The sequence below is a fragment of the Ceratina calcarata genome, unplaced genomic scaffold (assembly GCF_001652005.2).
Source record: "Ceratina calcarata isolate Rehan_Ccalc_2016 unplaced genomic scaffold, ASM165200v1 scaffold551.2, whole genome shotgun sequence".
Taxonomy (NCBI): Eukaryota; Metazoa; Arthropoda; class Insecta; order Hymenoptera; family Apidae; genus Ceratina; species Ceratina calcarata.
Genome location: NW_017176693.1, coordinates 839,820 through 861,554, shown reverse-complemented (window position 1 = coordinate 861,554; position 21,735 = coordinate 839,820). Strand labels below are relative to the sequence as shown.

Genomic DNA, 21,735 nt, shown 5'->3' with positions numbered 1-21,735 from the left:
AAAGAACATCGTCTTGTTTCTGTTTAAAAATAAACGTGCTTTTTATTCATTCAAGATTTCACAAGATCACACAAGATTTCTTTTAAATCATACAAACTTCTCTGATTCCGCGAGACATTAGAAAAAGTACAGAAACGTGTGTGTTTGAATAGAAACATTTATTAGTCGTCAGACTTAGTTTATCTCAACACAGAAGATTGAATGCCAGTTCTTTTATTAGAAAATCAACTTATGGCCTTATCGATATCTTCGTTGTCTCCCTTTGGGTGATCGCTCATTTGCGGACGTAATTCATAGGTACAAATAGTAACACCGTGTTGATGCAGAGGCGACCACTCTCCTCTTAATCCGATGTAGTAAATTCTTATTTTATCCGCTCCAGTGAAGTGCAAACTTAAATGATGTACCGAGGAGAATTTAACCACTCTGTAACAGTAATACAAATGCTTGTAGTTTTTTATTTATAAATATTTATGTAAAGCATAAAAATATCTACATACTTAGGAGCATATTCGTGCACTCCATTTGGATCTACACATAATTCAAATACTTGTTCAGGCTCTGTAGCCACAGCATCGAATGTCATATAGGGTCTGTTCTTATACCTATATTAATAGAAAATATATATAATTTGATAATAAATATATATAGTTCGATAAAGATTTCCTGTGAAAAACTTACAATTTTACTTTATTTGGATGAGAACTATCTTCTCCTCCGATAATAATAAGACCTTTCAGTTTTATATTTCCTGTGAAACTGAAAACAAATAATCATGTTTATACATTTTTTCTTAACAAATATTTAGATCGAATACGTTTACACATACGGAATATTAAATAGGAGTTCATTGTCGATATCACTCTCGACGTACTGGAAAAGAAATCAACATAAATTACATTACTCATCAGTTATTTGTATATTAAGCATTTTTAAATGTGTGCATGATACTTCACTTTATTTTTGTCCAATCTGTTTTCCCATGTTTTAAATACACTAGCTCCGCTGCCTTCTTCAGTTTCATTTAAACATTCCAGGTTTTCAATATCAATTTTTTGGAACAAGTTGTAGTGTATTCCCAGCTCAGTCTCATCGTGTTTACCTCCGCAAACACATTGATGTGCCATTGTAGAAAGACCTGTAAAATGTTTAGTCTTTGTAAATTAACGTATACTGATTATCCTAAAGTATAATAAAAAGTGTAGCAATAGACGTTAAGATAAAAAAAAGTACACTCATACACTGTTAAATCATGAATTTTTGTATTAGGCGATTAGAATCGTTATAAATAATTGATCTTGGTCATCGTATTTAATACATGAATTACGTACAACTAAAATAAGTAGAAAGACTGAAATACTAACTTATTTAGTCTCGAACGTGACAGCAACGTTTGCGATAGCTGGAGCCGGTAGTCAGTACTGGAAATGACAATCAGAATCACTTGTATACACAGTTGAACTTCAATGCTTATTCTTATAAAATCTACCGCATACAAAATACAAATATACCTATTTATTAGTAATGTGCGAATATAAATTGTATTAATTATAACGTGTTATACATGGTATTATAACGCAAGATTACTAATACATGTATAATTATTAAGGGTCGGACTGATCTTTGAGCAGACTGTACGGCGTACGGTCAGTGCGCATGCCCTAAAAATCCCACGATGTGCCCAACACTGGGATTCAGTTTCAGTGGTTTCACCATGTTTTACTGTGTTTTACTTAGCGTACGTATACTCAGTACGAATGTGAGCTTAACTTTTAAGAATAAAACAGTGTAAATATTACAGCAGCGGCGATCACGAGGAGAATATTCGTAGAACAAGTAACGTGCGACTTATGCTTCTTAGTTTTTAAGACCGGTTAAGACCGATTAGTTTAAAGATCGTGATTACATTGATGGTGATTCCATAGCAAATGAATATTTGCATGCTGCAGTTATGTGCTTCCATTGTGAAAACATAATTGTTTTATGGTGATAATATGTCAAAATCAAACATAAGGAAGATAACGGTTGACCCTACGAAATGTAATACAGACTCTCGTCGACCAAGTGTGTTTGAGAGGTTGGGGACCAAACCAGCTGTTACTGCCGGCCAAAATTCGTCAGATTATTGTAGAAACTGGGCACTGAACGGCAGCTGTTCGTACGGAAAGAATTGCAAGTAAGTCAGTTTTAAATTCCACGTACTCTCGAAACGATCACAGTTCCGTTTGTCTCTCATACGAATGATGAATAATTATACTGTATGTATCTATAGATTACCTATTTAGAGCTTAACTATTTAATTACCAATCGTTCTATTTAAGATGATCAACATTTTGTTTTCTTGATATTGCAACTAGATATGCAAATACTCACACATTAATAAGTCCATCCAAACGTGCCAAGAAGGATAATGCTATTGCAAGTACAGCTGGTGTAAGTCAATGATCCGTTTGTCACACTTTTTCGGATATTCAATTAAATCTATTAAAATAATGTATTACTGTGCAGCTCATTGAGGATCCATTTAAAAGGCTCACTTCCAAGATTGTAAAAAAAGCATCGCACAGTCCCGATTTAAATTTAGAGGAGTGGAATCAAACAGATTTGGAATACGAGGACGAGAAGGTGTTAGAGAGACGTAGACAGTTGTTGCAGCGCGAGTTAGAGCTTCAAATGAAGAAGGATAAAGAGGTGCATGGGAAAGACAGAGTGAGACAGAAGAAAAAGGCTATGACTTCTTCCTCAAGCTCTCACACCTCCAGCTCGTCCAGCAGTAGTAGTAGTTCGAGCAGCGAAGACTCGTCTTCCAGTTCAACGTCCGATTCTCGTAAAAAAGTAAAGAAGATCAAGTCTAAACGGCATCACAGTGGTTCTACCGATTATGACGAAGACAAAGAAAGGAGAAGAAAGTAAGTTGTAACACTCGTCGCTATAATTTTCGAATCGTTCGTAAATAATTACGAATCGATCGTTCCGATAGGTTGAAGTTGAAAAGACTCGGAACGAAAACCGAGAAGCCGTCGGTGAAGAAGAAACGTAAGTTGGAAACTATTTCTACGAAGAAGGACGCGAATGTCAGATCGGCGAAGAAGTACAGTTCATCTTCTACGTCGCGAAAGCATTCTTCCACGTCTTGTACGAGATCGCCGGCGATACAAGTGTCTACCGCGGTAGCGTCAACGACCGCGACGACAGTATTGGGTTCTGCCGTGTCCGTGCCTCATCACGGGACGTCTACTAAAGTCAGAGAGAGGAACAGAAGTGAATCTCCGAAAGCGTCGAAGAGCAGAGACATCGAGAAAGATGACAGACATTACAAGAAAGTGCGAGAGGTGGATGAATTGTCTAAAGACAGTGCTAAGACTAAGACGTTCGAGAAGGTCAAGGAACAGGACAAGGAAAAGAGTCGTGCGATAAACGAAAAAGCGAAAGTAGATGAGAGATTAAAATCGAAGTGCAAAGACAAAGACATACGTTCCAGGACACCGCCGCCGTCGGACAGATCGAAGCATCAGCACTCGAAAGAAGTGATTTCGACGAAAACTCATCGCAGTCGTACGCCTGAGAAATCGTCGAGGTCCAAGCGAGAACTTACTCCGCCGAAACCGCAAGATAGGCAAGTTTCTGCGAATAGATCTCGCGACACTGAGAAGAAAGATCGCGAATCACATAAAAGTGACAAGACCAAAGACAGAGAGGACGTACGAAAGAATGAACAAAACAGTAAATCTAGACAATTGTCTACTCAGGAAGAGAGCCACAGGCGGATCGGTAAAGAGTTTGAAGATAAAGCCTACGTAGGTGACAAAACACGACAGAAGAGCAGAGAACGGCGAGATAAGGAGCACACGAGGGATGAACGGGGCCATTCGAGACTTGCTCGGGATCAACGAGACGCTCGTGACAAGGATAAGGAAGATGTACAGGATCGTTGTCGCGAACGACAACGGGAGAGGGATCGCGAACGGGACAGGGATCGAGAACGAGATCGCGATCGAGAAAGGGACCGGGACCGGGATCGTGACCGCGACCGTGATCGTGAACGAGACCGTGAACGTGATCGAGATCGAGATCGCGACCGTGACAGAGAGAAGGAATCATTAAAAACGAGAGATAGGGACGTAGCTCCTTTGGTTTCGACGTCTCTGAGTCTGACAACTGATAAAAATTCGCGCTATAGTCGAGATAAAGAAAGAATAGTAGCGAAGGACAGTGCGTTCGAGAAGAACGGTACTCGCGAACGTAGAAGCGACAGAGAGAGAGAACGATCGGAAACGAAAACTCTCTCTGATAGAGACAGAGCATCTCAACGCGTTGAAAGCAGATACGATAGGGGTACTGTGGATAAGGATGCATCTGCTCGTAAAGCTAATGTAAATTCGCCGAGAGATCGTACCGATCGTTTCCCTCGTGAAAGATCTTTGGACAGAGCATCGTTGCTTGACAAAAGTGTACCGCCATTATCGCAGACGCCTGCTTTACCAGTTCAAACTTCTATAGCTTCGTCTTCATCTTCGTCTGCACCAGCTACGTTGTCGACGTCGCGAGATAATTTGATCGATAGAATAGACGTTGGACATTACGATCGGGAGAGGCACAGGCGGTTTGGTACGAGATACGATCGAACTCACGCGTCTGAACACGATCAATCGCGTGTCACACCGACCAAAGTTGATCGCCTGGTCGACAGACGGGAAACCAGTCCACGACGGACGATTGAGATCGACAGAAATTATAATAGAAATTACGGACGTTTGTCGGAGCATTGGGAAGAACCGGAGGAATCGTCCTCGCATTTAGATTATCGCGATCATCATGTTCACGAAGACGACCGAAGGAAAACCGTCGATGGAAGAAGGTACGACAGTCCGTTCGATGAAAGGCGTGGAATTCGTGAAGAGAGATCTCGAGAATCTAGATACGTCGTTCAAACCGCCGATAGAACGACGTTCGATGATCATCGTCATCATCATCACCATCACAGACATCCGCTTTACTCCGGAGAGAAATTAAGAAGCAATCCCGCTATTCGGTGCGTTAATTTTAATTCGTCGATGACAATTTCACGATTTTACTGATCGACAATAAATCACTATGATTCTTAGGGATGAAAGCGTACCTAACGATGAATGGGATGCTCACCATCGTGACATTGAACATGGCAGGGATCGAACTTACGGCCCTGTGGATTGGGAAGAAAGGGAATGGCGAGTGAGAGCGTTATGGGATAGCAGAGACAGCCTTCCTCGATCGGAAGTACACGACGACGACTGGAATTCCCGATACGATAATTCCGTGTCCGATTGGAAATCGAATGAACCCAGAAAGTGGGATAATCAATCGGTACATATTCGAGGTCATTACAGGAACGATCGATCCAAGGAAATGGAGATAACAGAATCGACGCCGCATAAGTATGCCGCTAATCAACTTTGTTTTCTTAATGCATTATACATTTCACAGTACTGGATAGTATCTAAAATTTGCAGCAAGAGGCGACCTTATAACAGTTCCGAAAGTAGAGATGAATGTACGGTTCATACTTCCAAACAGGCATCCTTGTACGGTAGCATGAAGGAGGAACCTATTAATAAAAAGTTGATGGAGCTTGCAGAAGGTAAGCTACCATCGACTCGAGAGAAGTCTACAGATATGTTTCAGAAGAAACCTCCACCTAAGGAAAAATCCGAAACGAAAGAAATCGTTTCCTCTGAATCGAAGCGTTCCTGCATCGATGAATCTCTGCAAACGCTTCATACCGAAAGCGATCTCAGTGATATTAGCGATGATCCAGACGATATATTGAACATGGAAGATACCACGGTACGTTCTAATAGTTTATTATAGAATTCATATAGCTCTCTGTGTTATTATTATTAATTTGCATGCTTATAGGATGCGGACACAAATAAAACACGCGCAACTAAGAAAAGCCCTGATATCACGCAACGGGATGGTCAAGCCACGAGTCAGGAGGCAGATTCTTCATCTCCAAAAGAAGCTATAGAAGAAACCGTTTTCAACGCAAAAGGAAAAGACAATACCGATGCAATGTCGTTCAGGTAGTATTCATACGTCGATGTTATACACGATCTGTAGTGATGAGAAAATTAAATTTATATACAGGAATATGGAAGACGAAAATATGGAGACTATGGATTTCGAAGAGATTTCCGACGGTGAATTGGAAGAGGATATAAAGACTAGTGGGAAGGGTTTGGGCGATGCTCTGGGTGTCGATTGGGAGAGTCTCGTTAAAGAGACGCAGCCTCGTAAATCAATGTCGTGCAATCAGAATTCGGAGAATCGCTGGCAGTGCAAAGCGATTCTACAAAGGATCGGTGTATCCGCGAAGTACGCCGGCGAGGATCTGGTAAAAAAGTTATCGAAGAAATACGAGACCGAAGGTACGTGTGTTAAATCGAGTTAATGCAAGTTATTTATGTTTGAGTCAATGTTCATTTACAGATCGTTCGGAATTATTCCTTCATAACGTTGCATTTATGCACACGGCACTCGCTCGAGATCGTTTGCTACGTGACTTAAACAATGACATGTTACCTGTGGTAGATGACTTTCTATACAGGTAAATATATCTGTGTAAATTTTTTTATGGAATGACGTAGTGAAAGATATAATGGATCATTTTGTTACAGGAATAATAATAATGTACATATTGACGAAGACGTGGACTACGATATAGAAGTCTTAAAGCCTTGTACAGCTTTGTATGAAGAAGCGAAGTGTTTATTACAGCAGGTCGTATGAAAATGATGCTTTTACCTATAGGATATGACATTCTAGATGTACACGAGAGTGTAAGTGCATCTACTCATTACTTCCTAGTCTGGTTTTAGCTACAATTTAGCTAGTACTTAGCTATCAGTGGCGCAATGTAAAAAGGAATTTTCCTAAAAATTCCTAAAGGTTTTTAACTTGCCATGACTAAACGTCTTTTTGTATATTGTTCAATCCTGATGTATTACTGCAAAATGAAATGTAGTATCCGAGAGAAATATAATAATTTAATACGAATAATGTGATAAAATAAAATACATTTTTCAAATCTTTTTCACTTCATCCTTTTAGCCAGCCTATTTTACAGATCATTTAAAATACTGTTTATCGTGTTCATACCTAACTTGTATAACAGCATCATTTCTCAATATGGCTAATGCTTTTTGTAACAAATGTTCGTTTTCGTCCATCTAAAAATGCAAAGATAAAATATACAAGACGATACGAACGCGATGTGAGTACCTTTTCAGTACGCGGTCGCTCTTTAAATCGTTTCATTTTCTCGAAATTTGTGCAGTATAGTTCGTACAAAATGAGGCCTGAAATACGACGTGAATGACAATATAAAGAAACCGGTGCATTTTAGTCTTTGTTCTCAATAAGATCACCTCTTTTTTGACAATCTCCGCAGCCTAAAGTGTCCAGTATGGAAAGCAAATCGTTGCAGTAATTTGCTTTCACGTTCAGTTCGCCATCAGTTAAATCTAAGAACGTTTACATAGATAAGCATCTAGTACGCATCTATTGAAATGCATTATTATACCTTGCCACGTGATTCCATCGTTTTTGCCGTAATAGGAAATGATTCGAAACTTTACGTCTACGAGTAGATAATTGGTCCGAGGAACCAGGTGCCTCAATTCCCTTCGCATGAACTTAAAAACTTGTCGCGGAGTTTTATATAAAACCTCTTCCATTACTGCTGCTATACCTGAACGTATCGAATGTATCTGATAAGAAACAAAGAAAACAACTAAGTACGTGTGACTGATAAGAAATTATTGATGTTGAACAATTATTCTTTCTAATCAACAGATTCGAATTTTCTACAAATATACCTGCCGATGATTTATAATTACGGTACACGTATCACAGGCCCAAGGACTTTTCATATTAAGCGAATCGCGAGGTAATAACTGTCCAGGACATTTATCGGATGCGCACAAGAGAGCACCTAATTTAGACCCAAACTCCTAACAATACGAGGATGTAAAACTTGTCTTTTACTTCAGCTTCCATAATTTTTTAACATCTAATTCCTCCAGACTTACAGTAGAATCGCTACACCTCCCGCACATGCAGGAGAAGTGTTTGGTGGTGCTTAAAAATTGCCGCCGCAACGTGTTATCCCAAAATAGACTGGTATAGGTCATTGTCAATTCTTCACCGGCAGAAATAGGACGGGTCGTGTTGACGTAAAGCCTGAATTCCGCGTCGAAGTGATGGCTGGTATTCGGAACGCAGCAATGATTTTGCAATGCTGCCATAGGATAGAGGGCTCGCAAACTCGAGGAATGATCCTTATCGTGAACTTTGACCGTCTCGAAGGCATTCGTATAAAAAGCGCCGCATACATGCTTCATCAGCTTCATATCCTCCTCGGTCGGAAGATTGACCACGTTTTTCGTAAGCAAATCAAGCTGAGAGGGTTTAAGGAAAAACTGTATCGAAGAATCAGAAGAACCTCCTGAACTATCGTACCTCGTAATAAACGTCAGCTTGATAAGACTGAAACGTGGCCAAGCATTCTCGTTGCTGTCCAGTCAAAAAGAGCGCACGGATAGGGACCACAGCTAACATCAGATCTGAGGACCAATCGGTGCCACAATTCGGTACCAATGATCTCAAGTACTCGCATTCATAATTCGCGTGTTGCGACGAGTTCTTGCATTCTACAGAGCAAACCGGCAGGCCACAGCCTCTGTCGCACGGAAATAACGCGCACTCCTTCTTATAACAGCACACGCACATCTGTAGATGTTTGCCTATTGCCCTTGGTCCGATTATCAGAGGCGCATCGACGATGATTAATTCATTCTGTCGAATGTCGCGGTTGGCGTACACGCCATACCCGCTTAATGGGGAATCACGAATGGTCCATGATTTTTCCATTTGGAAAACATTTTTCTCTTTTAAATGAGAGATCAATAGTTCCTCCACTTTCTCCGGATTACAATCACGGTTCATATTGAATCGAGCCGCTTGTCAGACAGAGAAAGCCAAGGTTTCGTTAACGACTGGCTACGGACAGCAGTGTCTTATTATGGTATGAGTATTTAGATTATATAATGCGTCTGCTTTTGGCATTGTACCTAATTTAATGCACAGAGACTATGACGAAGTAATCAGGAGATTGCTATGAGAGTATTTTTATAAGGAATTTAATATACTTCATGTATGCTCAAGAATAGTACTATCGTTTCAAATGGCAATCTTTTTATGTACGCCGGTGCGTGTTACTCGGATTCATCCAAAATAGAGTTGGAATCTTTTCAACTGATACCCAGAGGAAACTGTCCATTCCATTAATGTGCAGCAAGTAAAGAAGATAATGGAATGCAATATAAAAGTGATCTCTAATCGATCGCCAAGCATGAGAACTTGTAAAATAGTTTTGATAGGAAAGCCTAGAGTAACGTTTTCGTATAATTGAATAAGAATTATTATTGACGAAGCAAATTTTCACGCAAGCGTATCCGACAGGCATCAACCTTTGTATAGTCCTAAGCGTTGCTAGGACTACCGGGTGGTTGACTACCTGCTGCAAATACTAGTTAAACCGAGAAGTATATATGATATGCATATTGCAATCAGGTAGTCGTACCTTTGATGAGAGTATGAACTCGGATTAGTGGCACGTCGTTCGCGATTTACGGTTTTTTATAGACTGGGACTAAATTGAAATTAATTAATCGAATGAAAATGAGCCTCGTACGAATATCCGTGACGGTACATAGTAAATGGTCATACTAGAATTATGCTATTTATATTCAGAATGCAACAGACGAGAATGCTCATTGAAAAATCTATGAAAAAGGAGATTCTCGTTCCGATAATAATTCTATTCTTAGTAACTGGCCTTTCACGGGGATTGAATTGCAGCGGAGATCCATGCATGTACGGAATTTGCTTAGAAGATGCAAACAGGTATACGAACTTAATTAAACACGGACGATATCGTCTTTCTTCCTCGTTGTACAATTTAAAAGAAGAATAAACATTGATTCTATAAGCACCTATTCTTGCTACTGTATCGATGGCTACACTGGAATCAATTGCGAGATCAATTGGGATGATTGTTGGTCTGATCCGTGTCTCAACGGAGGAACGTGTATCGATGCTGTCGCGGCGTATAATTGCACCTGTCTCGACGGTTTCGTAGGTAATTTACTGTTTGCTTTTCATCGCATGTGCAAGCCGTCGACGTGTTAGCTCAGAGGGTGCGATGTTCACGATGCGATTTCTTGTATACAAGACTGATTCTTGAATTAAGATTATCAACAAGACGGACAATGTTTCTTATTATTTTATAATATATTTTCAGGTATTAATTGCGAGCAAAAGTATAGCGAATGCTCGAATCATCCTTGTCTCAATAATGGGACATGCCTCGATTACGATGGCATCATTTGCCAATGCCCTGACGGATACTCAGGTAAAATCAACAGCAACAATCAGGATTTGTAAGAATGATCATTTTTCTTTTTCTCTCGATCTATGCCACGTTGTTTAAGGTGATTATTGTGAAATCGACGTTTCGGTTTGTAACGACACGATATGCAAGAACGGAGGGGAATGCGTGGAAGGACCTGGCTTCTCTTTTTATTGCCGCTGTTCCGAAGGTTGTATAAATATTTCGATTCAATCAAATTATTAATGAATATTTTCTTTACGAAGGCTGGACAGGCCGATTGTGCGACGAAGATGTCAACGAGTGCGTCACGTCGCCGTGCAAAAACGGCGGTCTTTGCATCAACATACCTGCTACGTACACGTGCGCTTGCCTCTTCGGTAAACTTCAGTCATACTTTGCCGTTAAACGTGCAGAAGATCATAATTGCTACAAGCGCGGTATTATATTCTTATTTATAAGGGTACACGGGTAAAGACTGCGACAAGGCTATCATACCCTGCGACGAAAATCCTTGCAAGAACGACGCGGTATGCTTGTTCGAAGACGAGCGACCGGTTTGCTACTGCGTGCCCGATTACCATGGCCAATTATGCGAGCTTAAGTACGATGATTGCGAATCGAAATTCGCAAACTGCGAGAACGGGGGTACTTGTATCGACGGCGTGAACAGTTTCACTTGCGCCTGCCCGACGTTCTACAGCGGTCCATTTTGTAATACCTACGATCTTCCATCAACCACCTTCTCACCCTTCGAGAGAACTGAGACTGATAGCGACCAGAAGATCACTGCCTTTACCTCACAGATACTGCCAGAAATGTCATCCGTGACTTCCACGACAGTGCAATCTTCATCTAAGGGTACGAGTCGTTCCTATACGAAATGGTACCCGTTCACCGAGACGTCCTCCACAGATAGAACCGAGGTAGATTTTTTTACTAGCAGTAGCAGCGGCAGTAGCGATGGCACAGAAACTACTTTTGTCACGACACCCATGTACATAACGAGTAAAGAGATGTCTCAAACTGAAATAGTCTCGTTAGAAACCCAAACGTTTTCCAATGTTTCGAGCGAGGTACCATCGATAGTTCCAACATTAAAAATCGAAGCGGAACATGGTACACCGAAATTCGGTTTAAATGAAACGACGACTGAAACGATCTATCAAGAGAACGGTAGAACCTTCGCGTCTGTACATCCTACTGATTCCCTCACTTCAGAGGCTACAATGGGATATGTTCCAAGTACAGGGTAACGGTGCTCTACGATTGATGAATTACGATGCAGAATCGAATGTACATTTCAATATGCATTTCATTTTTATTTAGGTATTCTACGGTGACTACTACTGAGAAAGTGATAAAAGAGATCACGCCGGAGAGTGAAAGAAGTAGCTCGGTGACTACTACTGAGAAAGTGATAGAAGAGATTACGCCGGGCAGTGAAAGAAGTAGCTGGCTCTCTACCATCACGACTTCCTCGAGTTTTATAGAGTTTGGGCAAAATAGAACGGAATCGACAAGCTCTATAGCAGGTCAACCATTTACAGATAGTTGGACGTTCACTGAATTATCGAAGCCTTCAAGCACAGGGATTGAAAGTTCTACATTTGCTTTTGTTACCAATGTTTCTTCACCCGTGACGAGTAGCACTGTGAAGACAATTTTTGACGAAAGTACTACTGCCAGTGAGAGTGAACGAATTTCGACAAAAGCTGGATCACCGGCCACCGTAGAAAGTAGTACAACTACAGAATGTCAAGGAACTTCTTGTATAAGTACCACGGTACCCTCGCACAACGGCCGTGATGCAAGTATTACTGCATTCTCTCTTAACTTAAAAATAAAATCTTTTCAATAGTACAACAGTTCCAATAATTTGACTTTTAGTGCAACTGCACGCAGCGCGAGAATTGCAAAACCGGTCCTGACATAGTGCGAGCTGCGTTCTATGGAAAATCGTACGCGAGGCAACATGTCGACGTTGAAATTTCGGGTGGCAATAACGCGACGATAAGAATTTTTGTTCGACTCAAAACCCGTTTCAAGGACGGTATCATATTACACGTTTACTTCGACAACGAGAAATACGCGTTGGTGTATTTGGAATATGGCTCGTTAAAGTTTCAATTCTCTTGTGGGCTTGACACCATGCTACTAGGCGAGATAGATTCGCCTATCGACAACGGATACGAAACACAGATCGATACACGGTACGTTGAATCGATGAACATCAGTAATAACAAACTGAAGGTAACTTATACCGAATGCAGATTTCAGTATTTCATGAGAAACGAGACTAACAAATGTTCAGCACGTTTGCTAGTGAACGGTACGGCATCAGTGAGCGGAGAACAAATTTTACCATTACATGGGCATCTCCCGCGACACGCTAATTTGCATTTGGGTGGAATACCAATGGTATTTTCTCACTATTTCGCCCACGTCTCTATGGGATTCACCGGCTGCATGGACTCGCTGAGGGTTCGTCCTCCCTCAATTATCAATCAAGATTTACAAGTCTATATATTAATTGACTTATTAACGTAGATAAATGACGAGCCGCGTCACTTCATCCACGACTCTATAGAAACATTTCAAATCGAGGATTGCGTATCATTTTTGTGCCTGTCGAATCCATGTCAAAATTTCGGCGCGTGCGAAGAGGTAAACGGCACGGTGCGGTGCAGATGCATAGCGGGGTAAAATGATTTGCAATATTCTAGAACGCGGTAGGTATCGCTAAAGAAGTGTATAATAAATAGTTTAATTGGGCAGATACACGGGCCCGTTTTGCGAGCGTTCGACGTGCGATGAAAATCCTTGCGCACTAGGCGCGACTTGCATCAGTTCACCTGGTTCAGGTTTCGTTTGCGTTTGTCCACTCGGGACTCATGGACTTCTGTGCGAAGAAGGTGACACGCGCTATCTATTTGTCTGCGAAGCCATCATTAATTACCATCTGCTTTAAACTTCTAGATACTGTCATAACTCGACCGTCATTCTCGGTACTCGTACCTGGATTCTCTTCGTACATCGCTTACGGTGTATCGAACTCCATAAGAGATACAATGGAGTTGAAGTTGAAGCTGATACCGCGTACTTTCGAACAAATATCTTTGATAGCTTATTTAGGGCAAAGCGGATCACGTCGCGATCTATCGGATCACCTCTCCGTAACATACGTCCGCGGTTACATCATGTTAACATGGGACTTGGGAGCTGGTAATTCACATCCCGAGTGTTCGCGCGATTGATAGTACCGAATTTCATGAGAATATTTTATAGGAGTTCGTAGAATATTTACCAGCGTTCCGTTGAATGCGGCAACGATAACAGCAACGGCGAGCAAGAGTTACATGACGTACACGGTCCGGGTTGGAAGAAGGGGTCGGGATGCGTGGCTCGCAGTGGATGGTATAGGCAATGTAACTGGTCGAGTGGTTGGCTCCATGACACGGCTCGATGTATCGCCGATACTTTATATCGGTCAGTTCTACCGTATTTGAAGAAGTACAATTTTTATAAAGCTCGGTATCGACACTAGTAATTAGGATGAGAACGAATGATTGTTCTTCAGGTGGACACAAGTCGAAGAACTTTGAACTATTGCCCCATGATCTGCCTCTTCATACTGGCTTTTCTGGTTGTATATTCGACATCGAATTACGCACGGAAAATTCGATTTATCCGATAACCAGTTCCAGCCCTGCAACAGGTCGTGGCGTTGGTGAATGTCACCGGAACGAGTGCATTCGGCATTCATGCAAAAACGGCGCGGTGTGTTTAAACCATGGGGCTACGTATAGGTAAGCCGTTCAGTATATTTTAACATTTAGATGATCTTTTGAAAAAAAATACTAATTCATTGTTCTAGTTGCATTTGTACAAAAGAATGGATGGGATCTGATTGTTCCATACCGATAAAACCGTTATCTTCTGTTGAGTCATCCTCTTGTAACACTCCAAATTAATAAAAACGTTGTTTAATCTTGTCCCGACATAACACGTGTACAACTTGTACGAGATTCACTCGACTAGGATTTTATACATTAGTCAATATTTTTACTGTCACTTTTCGGTCGACACGACACAGAGTAAGAGTTCAAATGCACAAATAAGATAGCCGCAGCCAACCGTGATTGTAAGTCGTATTTGTTATGATCGTGGAACCATTCTACCGATCCCCAGTGAGAAACCTGCAATGAAAGATAAGATGTAGAAAAGAATATGTGATAATTACAACATAAATGTTATTATACACACTTGATAATCTTCCTCCAAACGTGTTTGTCTCACTGCTTCTTCTATACTGATCACTCTCGCTGCTGCGGCTAGAGTAAGGATCACAGACTTGACTGTGTCTACTCCGTACATGAAACCTAGAAATGAAACAGTATCGTAACATTCGTCATGTTTTACATATAATTAAAATAATCATGTTACATACCATAGACTGCACTGTAGTTGTAAGACATCAAGTGTCTCGTCAATTTAGCTTTAGTTTCTGGAGACACTGTTGGAGCCTCTATACTTTGAGTCTTCACCATATCCACACCATAATTGTCACAAAACCACTGTACCAGTGGATCCCAGTTTTTAGTTTGCAGTTTATACAAGTCATCATTTTCCTACAATCAATTTTTATTAAATCATCAATTCACATTGTACACACAGAGTTCTATGTAACGTACCTACATTCGAATGAAATAATACTGTATCCATCTCTAAGCAATTTACTATGTAATTGACCATGTTTTGTTTCGTATGATTATGTGGATTATCTATTACGGTATTGCAAAGAGCTGTCTGTAAAATTTAATATATAAATGTATTGTTAAATCATGTTTGTTGAATTCACCCTGTCTATCACTTTAGAGATAAACTTACCAAATGCATGTTACTTCTGTCTATGATTCCTTTTTGCATATCCCATTCTGCGGCTACAGCCAAAGCCAGAGGTCTGCTCTCTACTTGAAACACCTTGCCCTGAGGCGTTTTCAATTTCCTTTGATCAAGGGTAATCTCGTATTTTCCACCGCTCGATAATATGTTCGTTTTCCTATAAAATCTCTTAATGGTCGCTGGAAAAATGACATACATCATGTAGGGAAAAAAAACCAAGGAAGAACAGGTTAAATGTCATTGGAAAATTCGTGATGTTTAAACAGATATATTGTCATACATTACCTAGATTTCGTACTATGCTAAAAGTCGTAATAAATCGTTTGTATCTTAAATAATGCATCATCGGCGAATGTAAAAATATTCTCTGTTATAAATATTACTGCGTTTACTTTTTAAACACGTCCAGCAAAACATAACCGAACCGAGCTGTATAGTTCGGATATCGATAGCAATCGAAGCTATTGTTTTCAAATATGTTTCAAGTCGCGTACTTTTTAATCATTGTACTTCACCGATGTACAAATTCTGCAATAATAATTTCATATTAAACACTTCTGTAATCACTTTTGTGTCATGTTTCTAACAGTACGTGTATTGTAAAAATAAAACCAATACATAAAATGTAAATACAATTACTTCATTGTGTACTCAATCGTATGTGTAGTATGTGAATCATTGGGAGCGTATTCTTTTTCGAGTAAATGAAACTCGTTTCGTAGACTGGCGAATACGTTTTAAATTCGCGTCTAGAATTACGGACTAAACGATTTTATCTTATGCATACAGGAAGATAACTACTTGAAGAGTATGGTAGTCATGAAATGTACAGACGTGAATCGTGTGGGTGGATTTTAGTAGGTCCTCCCGTGCCGCCTGTGCGTGTTTTAAAAGGTCGATGAATGGGTGGACCAGCGAAGTACACGAAAATAGTTTCAAAGATAAGAGAACGCTTAGAAGGGTTTAAAAATCCTCAGTAATACACTTATAAATAACGAAGTACATGTGAACGAACGAACTGAGATTAACCAAAAATGAAAAACTATCAGCTAGTTTTGATTATTTTTAACGTATGTTTGGTCCACTGTTTTAATTTGGAGCCAAGGATACCTGTTATCAAGAAAGGATTAAATGGTTCTTATTTCGGTTATTCTGTAGCCGAACATCAAGAATTATCAGACGATGGTTCGCAGAAACCAAAAAGTTGGTAAGTTATGCATACACTATTTAGGACATATAAAATTAGAAGTTGTATAATAATGACATATATTTGTCATGCAAATGTTATTATCGTAATGTATATAAATTATAACTCCCTTTATTACGTAACTACTACGTATTTATCAATCTGTGATAAAAAGATATGAAATAGATAACTCTGTATAAATATTAAGGAAGTATGATACATTTATTTCAAGGCTTTATGCTTTCACTTGATATGAATGCATTACATGTATATCCTTATTATAACTATTTCAAATTTGTAATTTAAAGAATTATATACATTCATTTTACAGGATGTTGATCGGAGCACCTTTGGATCAAAATAAGCAGCCAGGCACCAATAGGTCCGGTGCTTTATGGCAATGTCCATTGACAACATTTAAGACAGATTGCACTCAAGTGATTACTGATGGAAGATTAAGTATGTTTTAACTTGAAACAGCTTTCTATCGATATAATTAACGTGATTCATAATGAAGACCATCTATTCATTAAAAAATGTGATCTATATACCGAAAAATAAATATATCGCACTTATACTAATGTTGCATTGATATAAATATTCGATGATCTGCATTTCATACAAGTTGGAGCAAAGTAAATTATCAGTAAGACTAATTTAGATTAAAATATTCTGTTCCCTGAAAGTTCAGTTTTACGTTCTACTACGTTTCGTATTATGTTCATAAACTATTTTGATGTAATCAGTGTGCATGTTCCTCTCGATGTTATCAACTTATAGAGTCATTAAGTTATCGTGCTTTATTTTGTTACATACATAATAAGATTATTTTTTTGTTAAATTATGTGTTGGTTAACGAGCAGCAGAAGGGAGTCTGTATGAGACAAGTAAGTTACTGAACGGTGTTACTTGAATGAGTAATTCCTTTTCGTGAAACACTGTGGTTTTGCATATGTTTGCAATATTTTTCTCTCAGCATGGTATTCCAAATAATACCCCTTGCATTTTGTACTTGAAACACTTTTAATGAATGCACCATTGACAGGTATTTCTCTGCATTTTCACTAACCATTTTCATGCATCTGCATATTCAAAACGCACACTTGCATAAAATGAGAAGAGAATAGAATTAAATACTATTTCATTCGTACCACTACTGCATAGGTACTGCTTCTTAACATTTTTTTATGATCTCCAAGTTGAGTTTAAATCCTGGACATCTGCAGTCACCGCAGTTCATTTCTTCTATTTTCTTTAATATTGCCTTACACAGGGAGAGAGGACAAGATGACAATTTGTACGGTTTAAGATCTTTAAATAGGGACACTGATGAATAAAACGTATACTTTGTACATTTTCTATCTTTCTAACGTATCGTTTAATAAACTATTTTCAACGTTTTAGGTATTGAGTCTGACAAACTAGTGAAACCAAGTGTCAATGAGATCAAGGATAATCAATGGCTCGGAGTAACGGTACGCAGTCAAGGAATCGGTGGCAAAGTAATGGTATGCATTACATCTTACATCAGTCTTTTAACAATAATGTGTTACGAAGTATTTCAATGCATCATATTTGTAGGTCTGTGCACATAGACATATCGTGAAAATAGCTGATTCTCAATGGGGCCAAGGGCAATGTTACATACTAACGCAAGACTTGAAATATCAAGATTTGAAAAAACCCTGCTCTGGAAAACCGACAAAGAAGTAATTTGATATATTTTGAAACGAATACTTCGATCACAATTGAACACATTGAAATTAACGAGAATTTATATTCTTTCCAGTGCACATGAGCAGTTTGGATATTGCCAAGCAGGAACCAGTGGTGTGCTTACTTCGGAAGATCGAGTCGTCATCGGGACTCCGGGCCCGAACACTTGGAGAGGAACCTTATACCTTTTTACCGTCTCAGATGAATTTTTAACTAGAGACAGTACCGTTTATAATGCGCCGATGCAAGATGCGTCTCCTGTCAGTAAATACAGCTATTTGGGAATGTCCGTCAGCGTGGGCAATTTTTTTGACACCGGTCTAGCTTACGCAGCCGGTGCTCCACGTTCAAATGGCACGGGCCAAGTTGTTCTACTGACGAGACGAGACTTTAAGACAGACATGGACGTCGCCCTTATTCTAGACGGTGAACAATTCGCGTCTAGTTTCGGATACGAAATCACCGCCGCTGATGTTAACGGGGACAATATCACGGATCTCATCGTGGCTGCACCGTTTTATTTCAACAAAGCAGAGGGTGGTGCGGTGTACGTGTACACCACGTTGCAGAAAGCTTACAAGGATCATGAAAAGATCAAGCCTGTTAAACTCGTCGGACGCGAGGAGTCCAGGTTCGGATTTGCTTTAACGAATCTTGGGGATTTGAACAAAGACGGATACGAAGATATCGCAGTTGGGGCGCCGTATGAGAAGAAGGGAACGGTGTATATATATCTTGGATCGAGAAATGGAATAATCACAGTGCCGTCACAGGTGATACACGCGGAAGATTTGCCGGAGCCGTTGTTAACGTTCGGATATTCGTTAAGCGGTGGAATCGACATGGATCAAAATGGATATTCCGATTTACTGGTAGGAGCCTATGAAAATGATGCCGTGGCGCTTCTTCGAGCGAGGAAGATAATTGATATCTCTACTTCCATTCGATACTTGAAGAAGGACGGTATGTACCAAGAAAAGCTAGAGCCTATAGATCCTAACAAAATGGGCTGTCCGGAAGATCCGAGTTCAAACCATACTTGCTTCTCATTCGAGGCCTGTTGTCGAACTAAATCTTTGGTCAAAGACGTAGATATGCAGAATTTGAAATTGAATTATTACATCGAAGCCGAAACTTTTACGGGAGTTAAAAAGTTCTCCCGAGTCTGGTTCGGTACCGGGTATTCGCATGTGCATTTCGTGAATCGCACTGTTAATCTAGACACGACGAAACTGCAACACTGCCAAAAGGAAACTGTGTACTTAAAAGAAAATACGCGTGACATTCAATCGCCTATTAAATTTCGTTTGAATTATTCGTTGGTGCAGGAAGAGCCGATTATGCCTGCCGAAGGAGAACCGCTACCTGACATCAAAAGCTATCCTATACTGAATCAACAGGAAGCTGCCCGCGTATTCGAAGCAACGTTCCAAAAAGATTGTGGTAACAACGATATCTGCGAGAGCGATCTCGAAGTGAAAGCTCGATTAAATTTATCAGCTTCCTCCGCGAAACCGCATTTCTACGAACTTCTCCTGGGTGAAAGAGAAGAAGTCGTCGTAGACGTGAATGTCTCGAACGTCGGTGAATCCGCGTACGAAGCTCAATTGTTCATCATCCATTCCCAAAGTTTAAATTACATAGCCAGTAAAAGCAATGACTCCGTGATCTGTAATCTGCATAATGCCACGATAGTAAGTTGTTCCATCGGGAACCCTTTTAAGAAAGACAAGCTAGTGAATATCCAAGTAAGATTCGATCCGAAGGGATTAGAAGATAACAAGTCGCAGTTGGAATTTGTAATATTTGCAAATTCAACTTCAAAAGAAGTAAGAGAGGAGGAGCCAGTCAGGTTGCAGGCGACGGTATTGAAACGGGCGGAATTGTCGATCAAAGGAAGCGCGAAGATTCAGTGGGCTTATTATGGTGGGCCAGTTATAGGCGAGTCCGCTATAAAGCATTTGAACGAAGTAGGACCTCGGGTCTCTCACGTGTACGAAGTATTCAACGAAGGTCCATGGCGAGTCAGCACTTTGGAAGTTCACATCGCGTGGCCTTATGAGGTTGCCAATGATAAAACTCATGGGAAATGGCTTTTATATTTAGAGGAACGGCCGACCGTGCAAGCGTTAGGCGACAGCGAATGTATACTTCCACGGGGACACATACCTAATCCATTGAACTTACAAGACAGCATAAGTTACGAGGATACCGACATGTTCCAAACGTTGTCCACTCAATCACCGTTGCTTCATAATCACACTGGCCACATTAGAATGAGACGAGATATAGAACAAGTCGTAAACCCGCGTACTTTCATTGACAAGGATGGACACAGACGTAAGATCGTTTCGATGAACTGCATGGCAGGAACGGCGAAATGTTTCGACATTACTTGCTTCATATACAATTTGCAAAGAAAGCAGGAGGCGATCATCACCGTGAAAGCAAGACTGTGGAATTCTACTCTTGTAGAAGATTATCCGAAGGTAGACGAAGTGAGAATAGGATCCAACGCGAAGATAGTCATACCACCGAACGTTGTAATACAACAGGAAAACCTGCTGGACGACCAAGCGATTGCCGAAACGATCGCATATCCAGCACTCCTCGATCAGCAGGACGTCGATTCTATACCAATATGGATAATTATAGTAGCCGCGGTTGCAGGTCTGTTATTGCTTATTCTACTTACATTGATCCTTCGAAAATTCGGATTTTTCAAAAGGCGACGACCAGATCCTACTTTATCGGGGAATCTAGAAAAACACAGAGACGAGCAGCCGCTGAATCCAGAAAGTGAAGCGTTATTTAAACGCTGATCTCTTATTTACTTACATTTATCAGTACTTACAACGAAAGTGAAAAACTCCCTCATTTTCCAAAAGATCAAAAGAAATGCAAGAAGTTACTTAAATGCATAATATTTGTGATAACGTCTTGCCTGATGTCTTCGACATTATAGTTTTTATTCTATAACTACAATCGTAGTTATTCCTTGATCAAAATGATTTCTCGACAATGACGTTATTTGGCACATTTGTACAAACGCACAATTTAAAGTATATAAGGAAAGTCATACATTGACTTTCAAGTAGTATTTTTCAATTCCTGTATAGGATTAATTATCGCGATGGTGAAGAATATGCAGGATGCATTTAAACATTTTTATAAGTTTTATCTTATTTACTCGACGTGGTTTAAATGAGACTGACGTGATTAACAAAATTTCTGTTTAACGTAAATTAAATACGCGTTTAGAAAAGAGTTCATGTATGATCTTGAAGATTACTTAAGCAGATACTTAATCATCGAATTGAATTCCCTTTATTTATACCTTGTTGCTTTTGAAGATTTATACAAAGGTAAATTATATTTGCACGAGAATCTTTTTACATTATTTATAACTAAAGAATTTTTACATGTACACCTTACTTGTTACATACATGTATACCCACCAAGAATGCAGATGGTATTAAAGAATCTGTAATGTATCGTG

General features: G+C 39.9%; 6 protein-coding genes across 14 annotated transcripts; 3 read left to right on the top strand and 3 right to left on the bottom strand.

Annotated features, from left to right (window-relative positions):
* Positions 1-16: 16 nt before the first annotated feature.
* Positions 17-13,825, bottom strand: LOC108628964 (PITH domain-containing protein GA19395). Of its 3 annotated transcripts, none has more exons than XM_018031221.2 (7): positions 13,737-13,825; positions 1,365-1,421; positions 957-1,138; positions 830-873; positions 682-759; positions 501-605; positions 17-426 (listed from the first exon to the last, which is right to left on the bottom strand). In XM_018031221.2, the coding sequence occupies exons 3-7, from the start codon at positions 1,125-1,127 to the stop codon at positions 225-227; spliced, it is 600 nt and encodes a 199-aa protein (XP_017886710.1). In that variant the 5' UTR covers positions 1,128-1,138; positions 1,365-1,421; positions 13,737-13,825; the 3' UTR covers positions 17-224. The 3 variants fall into 3 exon arrangements, with proteins under 3 accessions (XP_017886710.1, XP_017886711.1, XP_017886713.1); XM_018031222.2 differs by lacking the exon at positions 13,737-13,825 and adding an exon at positions 1,512-1,603; XM_018031224.2 differs by lacking the exons at positions 1,365-1,421; positions 13,737-13,825 and adding an exon at positions 1,242-1,346.
* On the top strand, positions 1,700-7,032 carry LOC108628954 (zinc finger CCCH domain-containing protein 13). Its single transcript, XM_018031201.2, has 10 exons — positions 1,700-2,176; positions 2,358-2,433; positions 2,509-2,909; positions 2,981-5,032; positions 5,106-5,414; positions 5,490-5,823; positions 5,896-6,062; positions 6,127-6,407; positions 6,469-6,586; positions 6,657-7,032. Exons 1-10 carry the CDS (start codon positions 1,995-1,997, stop codon positions 6,766-6,768), a joined length of 4,032 nt encoding a protein of 1,343 aa, XP_017886690.1. The 5' UTR covers positions 1,700-1,994; the 3' UTR covers positions 6,769-7,032.
* On the bottom strand, positions 7,006-9,000 carry LOC108628958 (SET domain-containing protein SmydA-8). 4 transcript variants are annotated; one of them, XM_018031212.2, is made up of 7 exons: positions 8,500-9,000; positions 8,070-8,438; positions 7,857-7,991; positions 7,562-7,748; positions 7,407-7,502; positions 7,261-7,337; positions 7,006-7,208 (listed from the first exon to the last, which is right to left on the bottom strand). In XM_018031212.2, exons 1-7 carry the CDS (start codon positions 8,983-8,985, stop codon positions 7,107-7,109), a joined length of 1,452 nt encoding a protein of 483 aa, XP_017886701.1. In that variant the 5' UTR covers positions 8,986-9,000; the 3' UTR covers positions 7,006-7,106. The 4 variants fall into 4 exon arrangements, with proteins under 4 accessions (XP_017886701.1, XP_017886700.1, XP_026672710.1 ...); XM_018031211.2 differs by having other exon boundaries at positions 7,006-7,337; XM_026816909.1 differs by lacking the exon at positions 7,261-7,337.
* Positions 9,707-14,419, top strand: eys (eyes shut). The gene is made up of 15 exons (XM_018031204.2): positions 9,707-9,945; positions 10,032-10,180; positions 10,343-10,453; positions 10,533-10,640; positions 10,696-10,809; positions 10,892-11,681; positions 11,759-12,239; positions 12,320-12,642; positions 12,703-12,913; positions 12,980-13,131; positions 13,208-13,344; positions 13,409-13,654; positions 13,718-13,918; positions 14,010-14,238; positions 14,307-14,419. The coding sequence occupies exons 1-15, from the start codon at positions 9,776-9,778 to the stop codon at positions 14,401-14,403; spliced, it is 3,519 nt and encodes a 1,172-aa protein (XP_017886693.1). The 5' UTR covers positions 9,707-9,775; the 3' UTR covers positions 14,404-14,419.
* l(2)k14505 (ATP synthase mitochondrial F1 complex assembly factor 2 homolog l(2)k14505) lies at positions 14,400-16,184 on the bottom strand. Of its 2 annotated transcripts, none has more exons than XM_018031219.2 (7): positions 15,974-16,063; positions 15,620-15,862; positions 15,320-15,513; positions 15,128-15,238; positions 14,880-15,060; positions 14,696-14,811; positions 14,400-14,628 (listed from the first exon to the last, which is right to left on the bottom strand). In XM_018031219.2, the coding sequence occupies exons 2-7, from the start codon at positions 15,678-15,680 to the stop codon at positions 14,482-14,484; spliced, it is 810 nt and encodes a 269-aa protein (XP_017886708.1). In that variant the 5' UTR covers positions 15,681-15,862; positions 15,974-16,063; the 3' UTR covers positions 14,400-14,481. The 2 variants fall into 2 exon arrangements, with proteins under 2 accessions (XP_017886708.1, XP_017886707.1); XM_018031218.2 differs by lacking the exon at positions 15,974-16,063 and adding an exon at positions 16,169-16,184 and having other exon boundaries at positions 14,482-14,628.
* Positions 16,185-16,230: 46 nt separating this feature from the next.
* mew (multiple edematous wings) lies at positions 16,231-21,729 on the top strand. 3 transcript variants are annotated; one of them, XM_018031205.2, is made up of 6 exons: positions 16,231-16,541; positions 16,852-16,979; positions 17,384-17,407; positions 17,925-18,028; positions 18,102-18,229; positions 18,310-21,729. In XM_018031205.2, exons 1-6 carry the CDS (start codon positions 16,369-16,371, stop codon positions 21,056-21,058), a joined length of 3,306 nt encoding a protein of 1,101 aa, XP_017886694.1. In that variant the 5' UTR covers positions 16,231-16,368; the 3' UTR covers positions 21,059-21,729. The 3 variants fall into 3 exon arrangements, with proteins under 3 accessions (XP_017886694.1, XP_026672705.1, XP_026672706.1); XM_026816904.1 differs by lacking the exon at positions 17,384-17,407; XM_026816905.1 differs by lacking the exons at positions 16,231-16,541; positions 16,852-16,979; positions 17,384-17,407 and adding an exon at positions 16,986-17,166.
* Positions 21,730-21,735: the final 6 nt, after the last annotated feature.

Excerpts from the sequence above, each read along its gene's own strand:
- LOC108628964 (XM_018031221.2), bottom strand. The coding sequence starts at position 1,127 with ATGGCACATCAATGTGTTTGCGGAGGTAAACACGATGAGACTGAGCTG. Across the intron at positions 760-829 it reads GAACTCCTATTTAATATTCC|TTTCACAGGAAATATAAAAC; the intron begins GTATGTGTAAAC and ends ATTTGTTTTCAG. Across the intron at positions 427-500 it reads GTGCACGAATATGCTCCTAA|AGTGGTTAAATTCTCCTCGG; the intron begins GTATGTAGATAT and ends TTACTGTTACAG.
- LOC108628954 (XM_018031201.2), top strand. The coding sequence starts at position 1,995 with ATGTCAAAATCAAACATAAGGAAGATAACGGTTGACCCTACGAAATGT. Across the intron at positions 2,177-2,357 it reads TCGTACGGAAAGAATTGCAA|ATATGCAAATACTCACACAT; the intron begins GTAAGTCAGTTT and ends TATTGCAACTAG. Across the intron at positions 6,063-6,126 it reads ACCGATGCAATGTCGTTCAG|GAATATGGAAGACGAAAATA; the intron begins GTAGTATTCATA and ends ATTTATATACAG.
- LOC108628958 (XM_018031211.2), bottom strand. The coding sequence starts at position 8,985 with ATGAACCGTGATTGTAATCCGGAGAAAGTGGAGGAACTATTGATCTCT. Across the intron at positions 7,503-7,561 it reads CGATGGAATCACGTGGCAAG|ATTTAACTGATGGCGAACTG; the intron begins GTATAATAATGC and ends AAACGTTCTTAG. Across the intron at positions 7,338-7,406 it reads CGGAGATTGTCAAAAAAGAG|GCCTCATTTTGTACGAACTA; the intron begins GTGATCTTATTG and ends GTCGTATTTCAG.
- eys (XM_018031204.2), top strand. The coding sequence starts at position 9,776 with ATGCTATTTATATTCAGAATGCAACAGACGAGAATGCTCATTGAAAAA. Across the intron at positions 10,641-10,695 it reads TTATTGCCGCTGTTCCGAAG|GCTGGACAGGCCGATTGTGC; the intron begins GTTGTATAAATA and ends TTCTTTACGAAG. Across the intron at positions 13,132-13,207 it reads CGGTGCAGATGCATAGCGGG|ATACACGGGCCCGTTTTGCG; the intron begins GTAAAATGATTT and ends TTAATTGGGCAG.
- mew (XM_018031205.2), top strand. The coding sequence starts at position 16,369 with ATGAAAAACTATCAGCTAGTTTTGATTATTTTTAACGTATGTTTGGTC. Across the intron at positions 18,029-18,101 it reads GAATCGGTGGCAAAGTAATG|GTCTGTGCACATAGACATAT; the intron begins GTATGCATTACA and ends TCATATTTGTAG. Across the intron at positions 18,230-18,309 it reads TCTGGAAAACCGACAAAGAA|TGCACATGAGCAGTTTGGAT; the intron begins GTAATTTGATAT and ends TATTCTTTCCAG.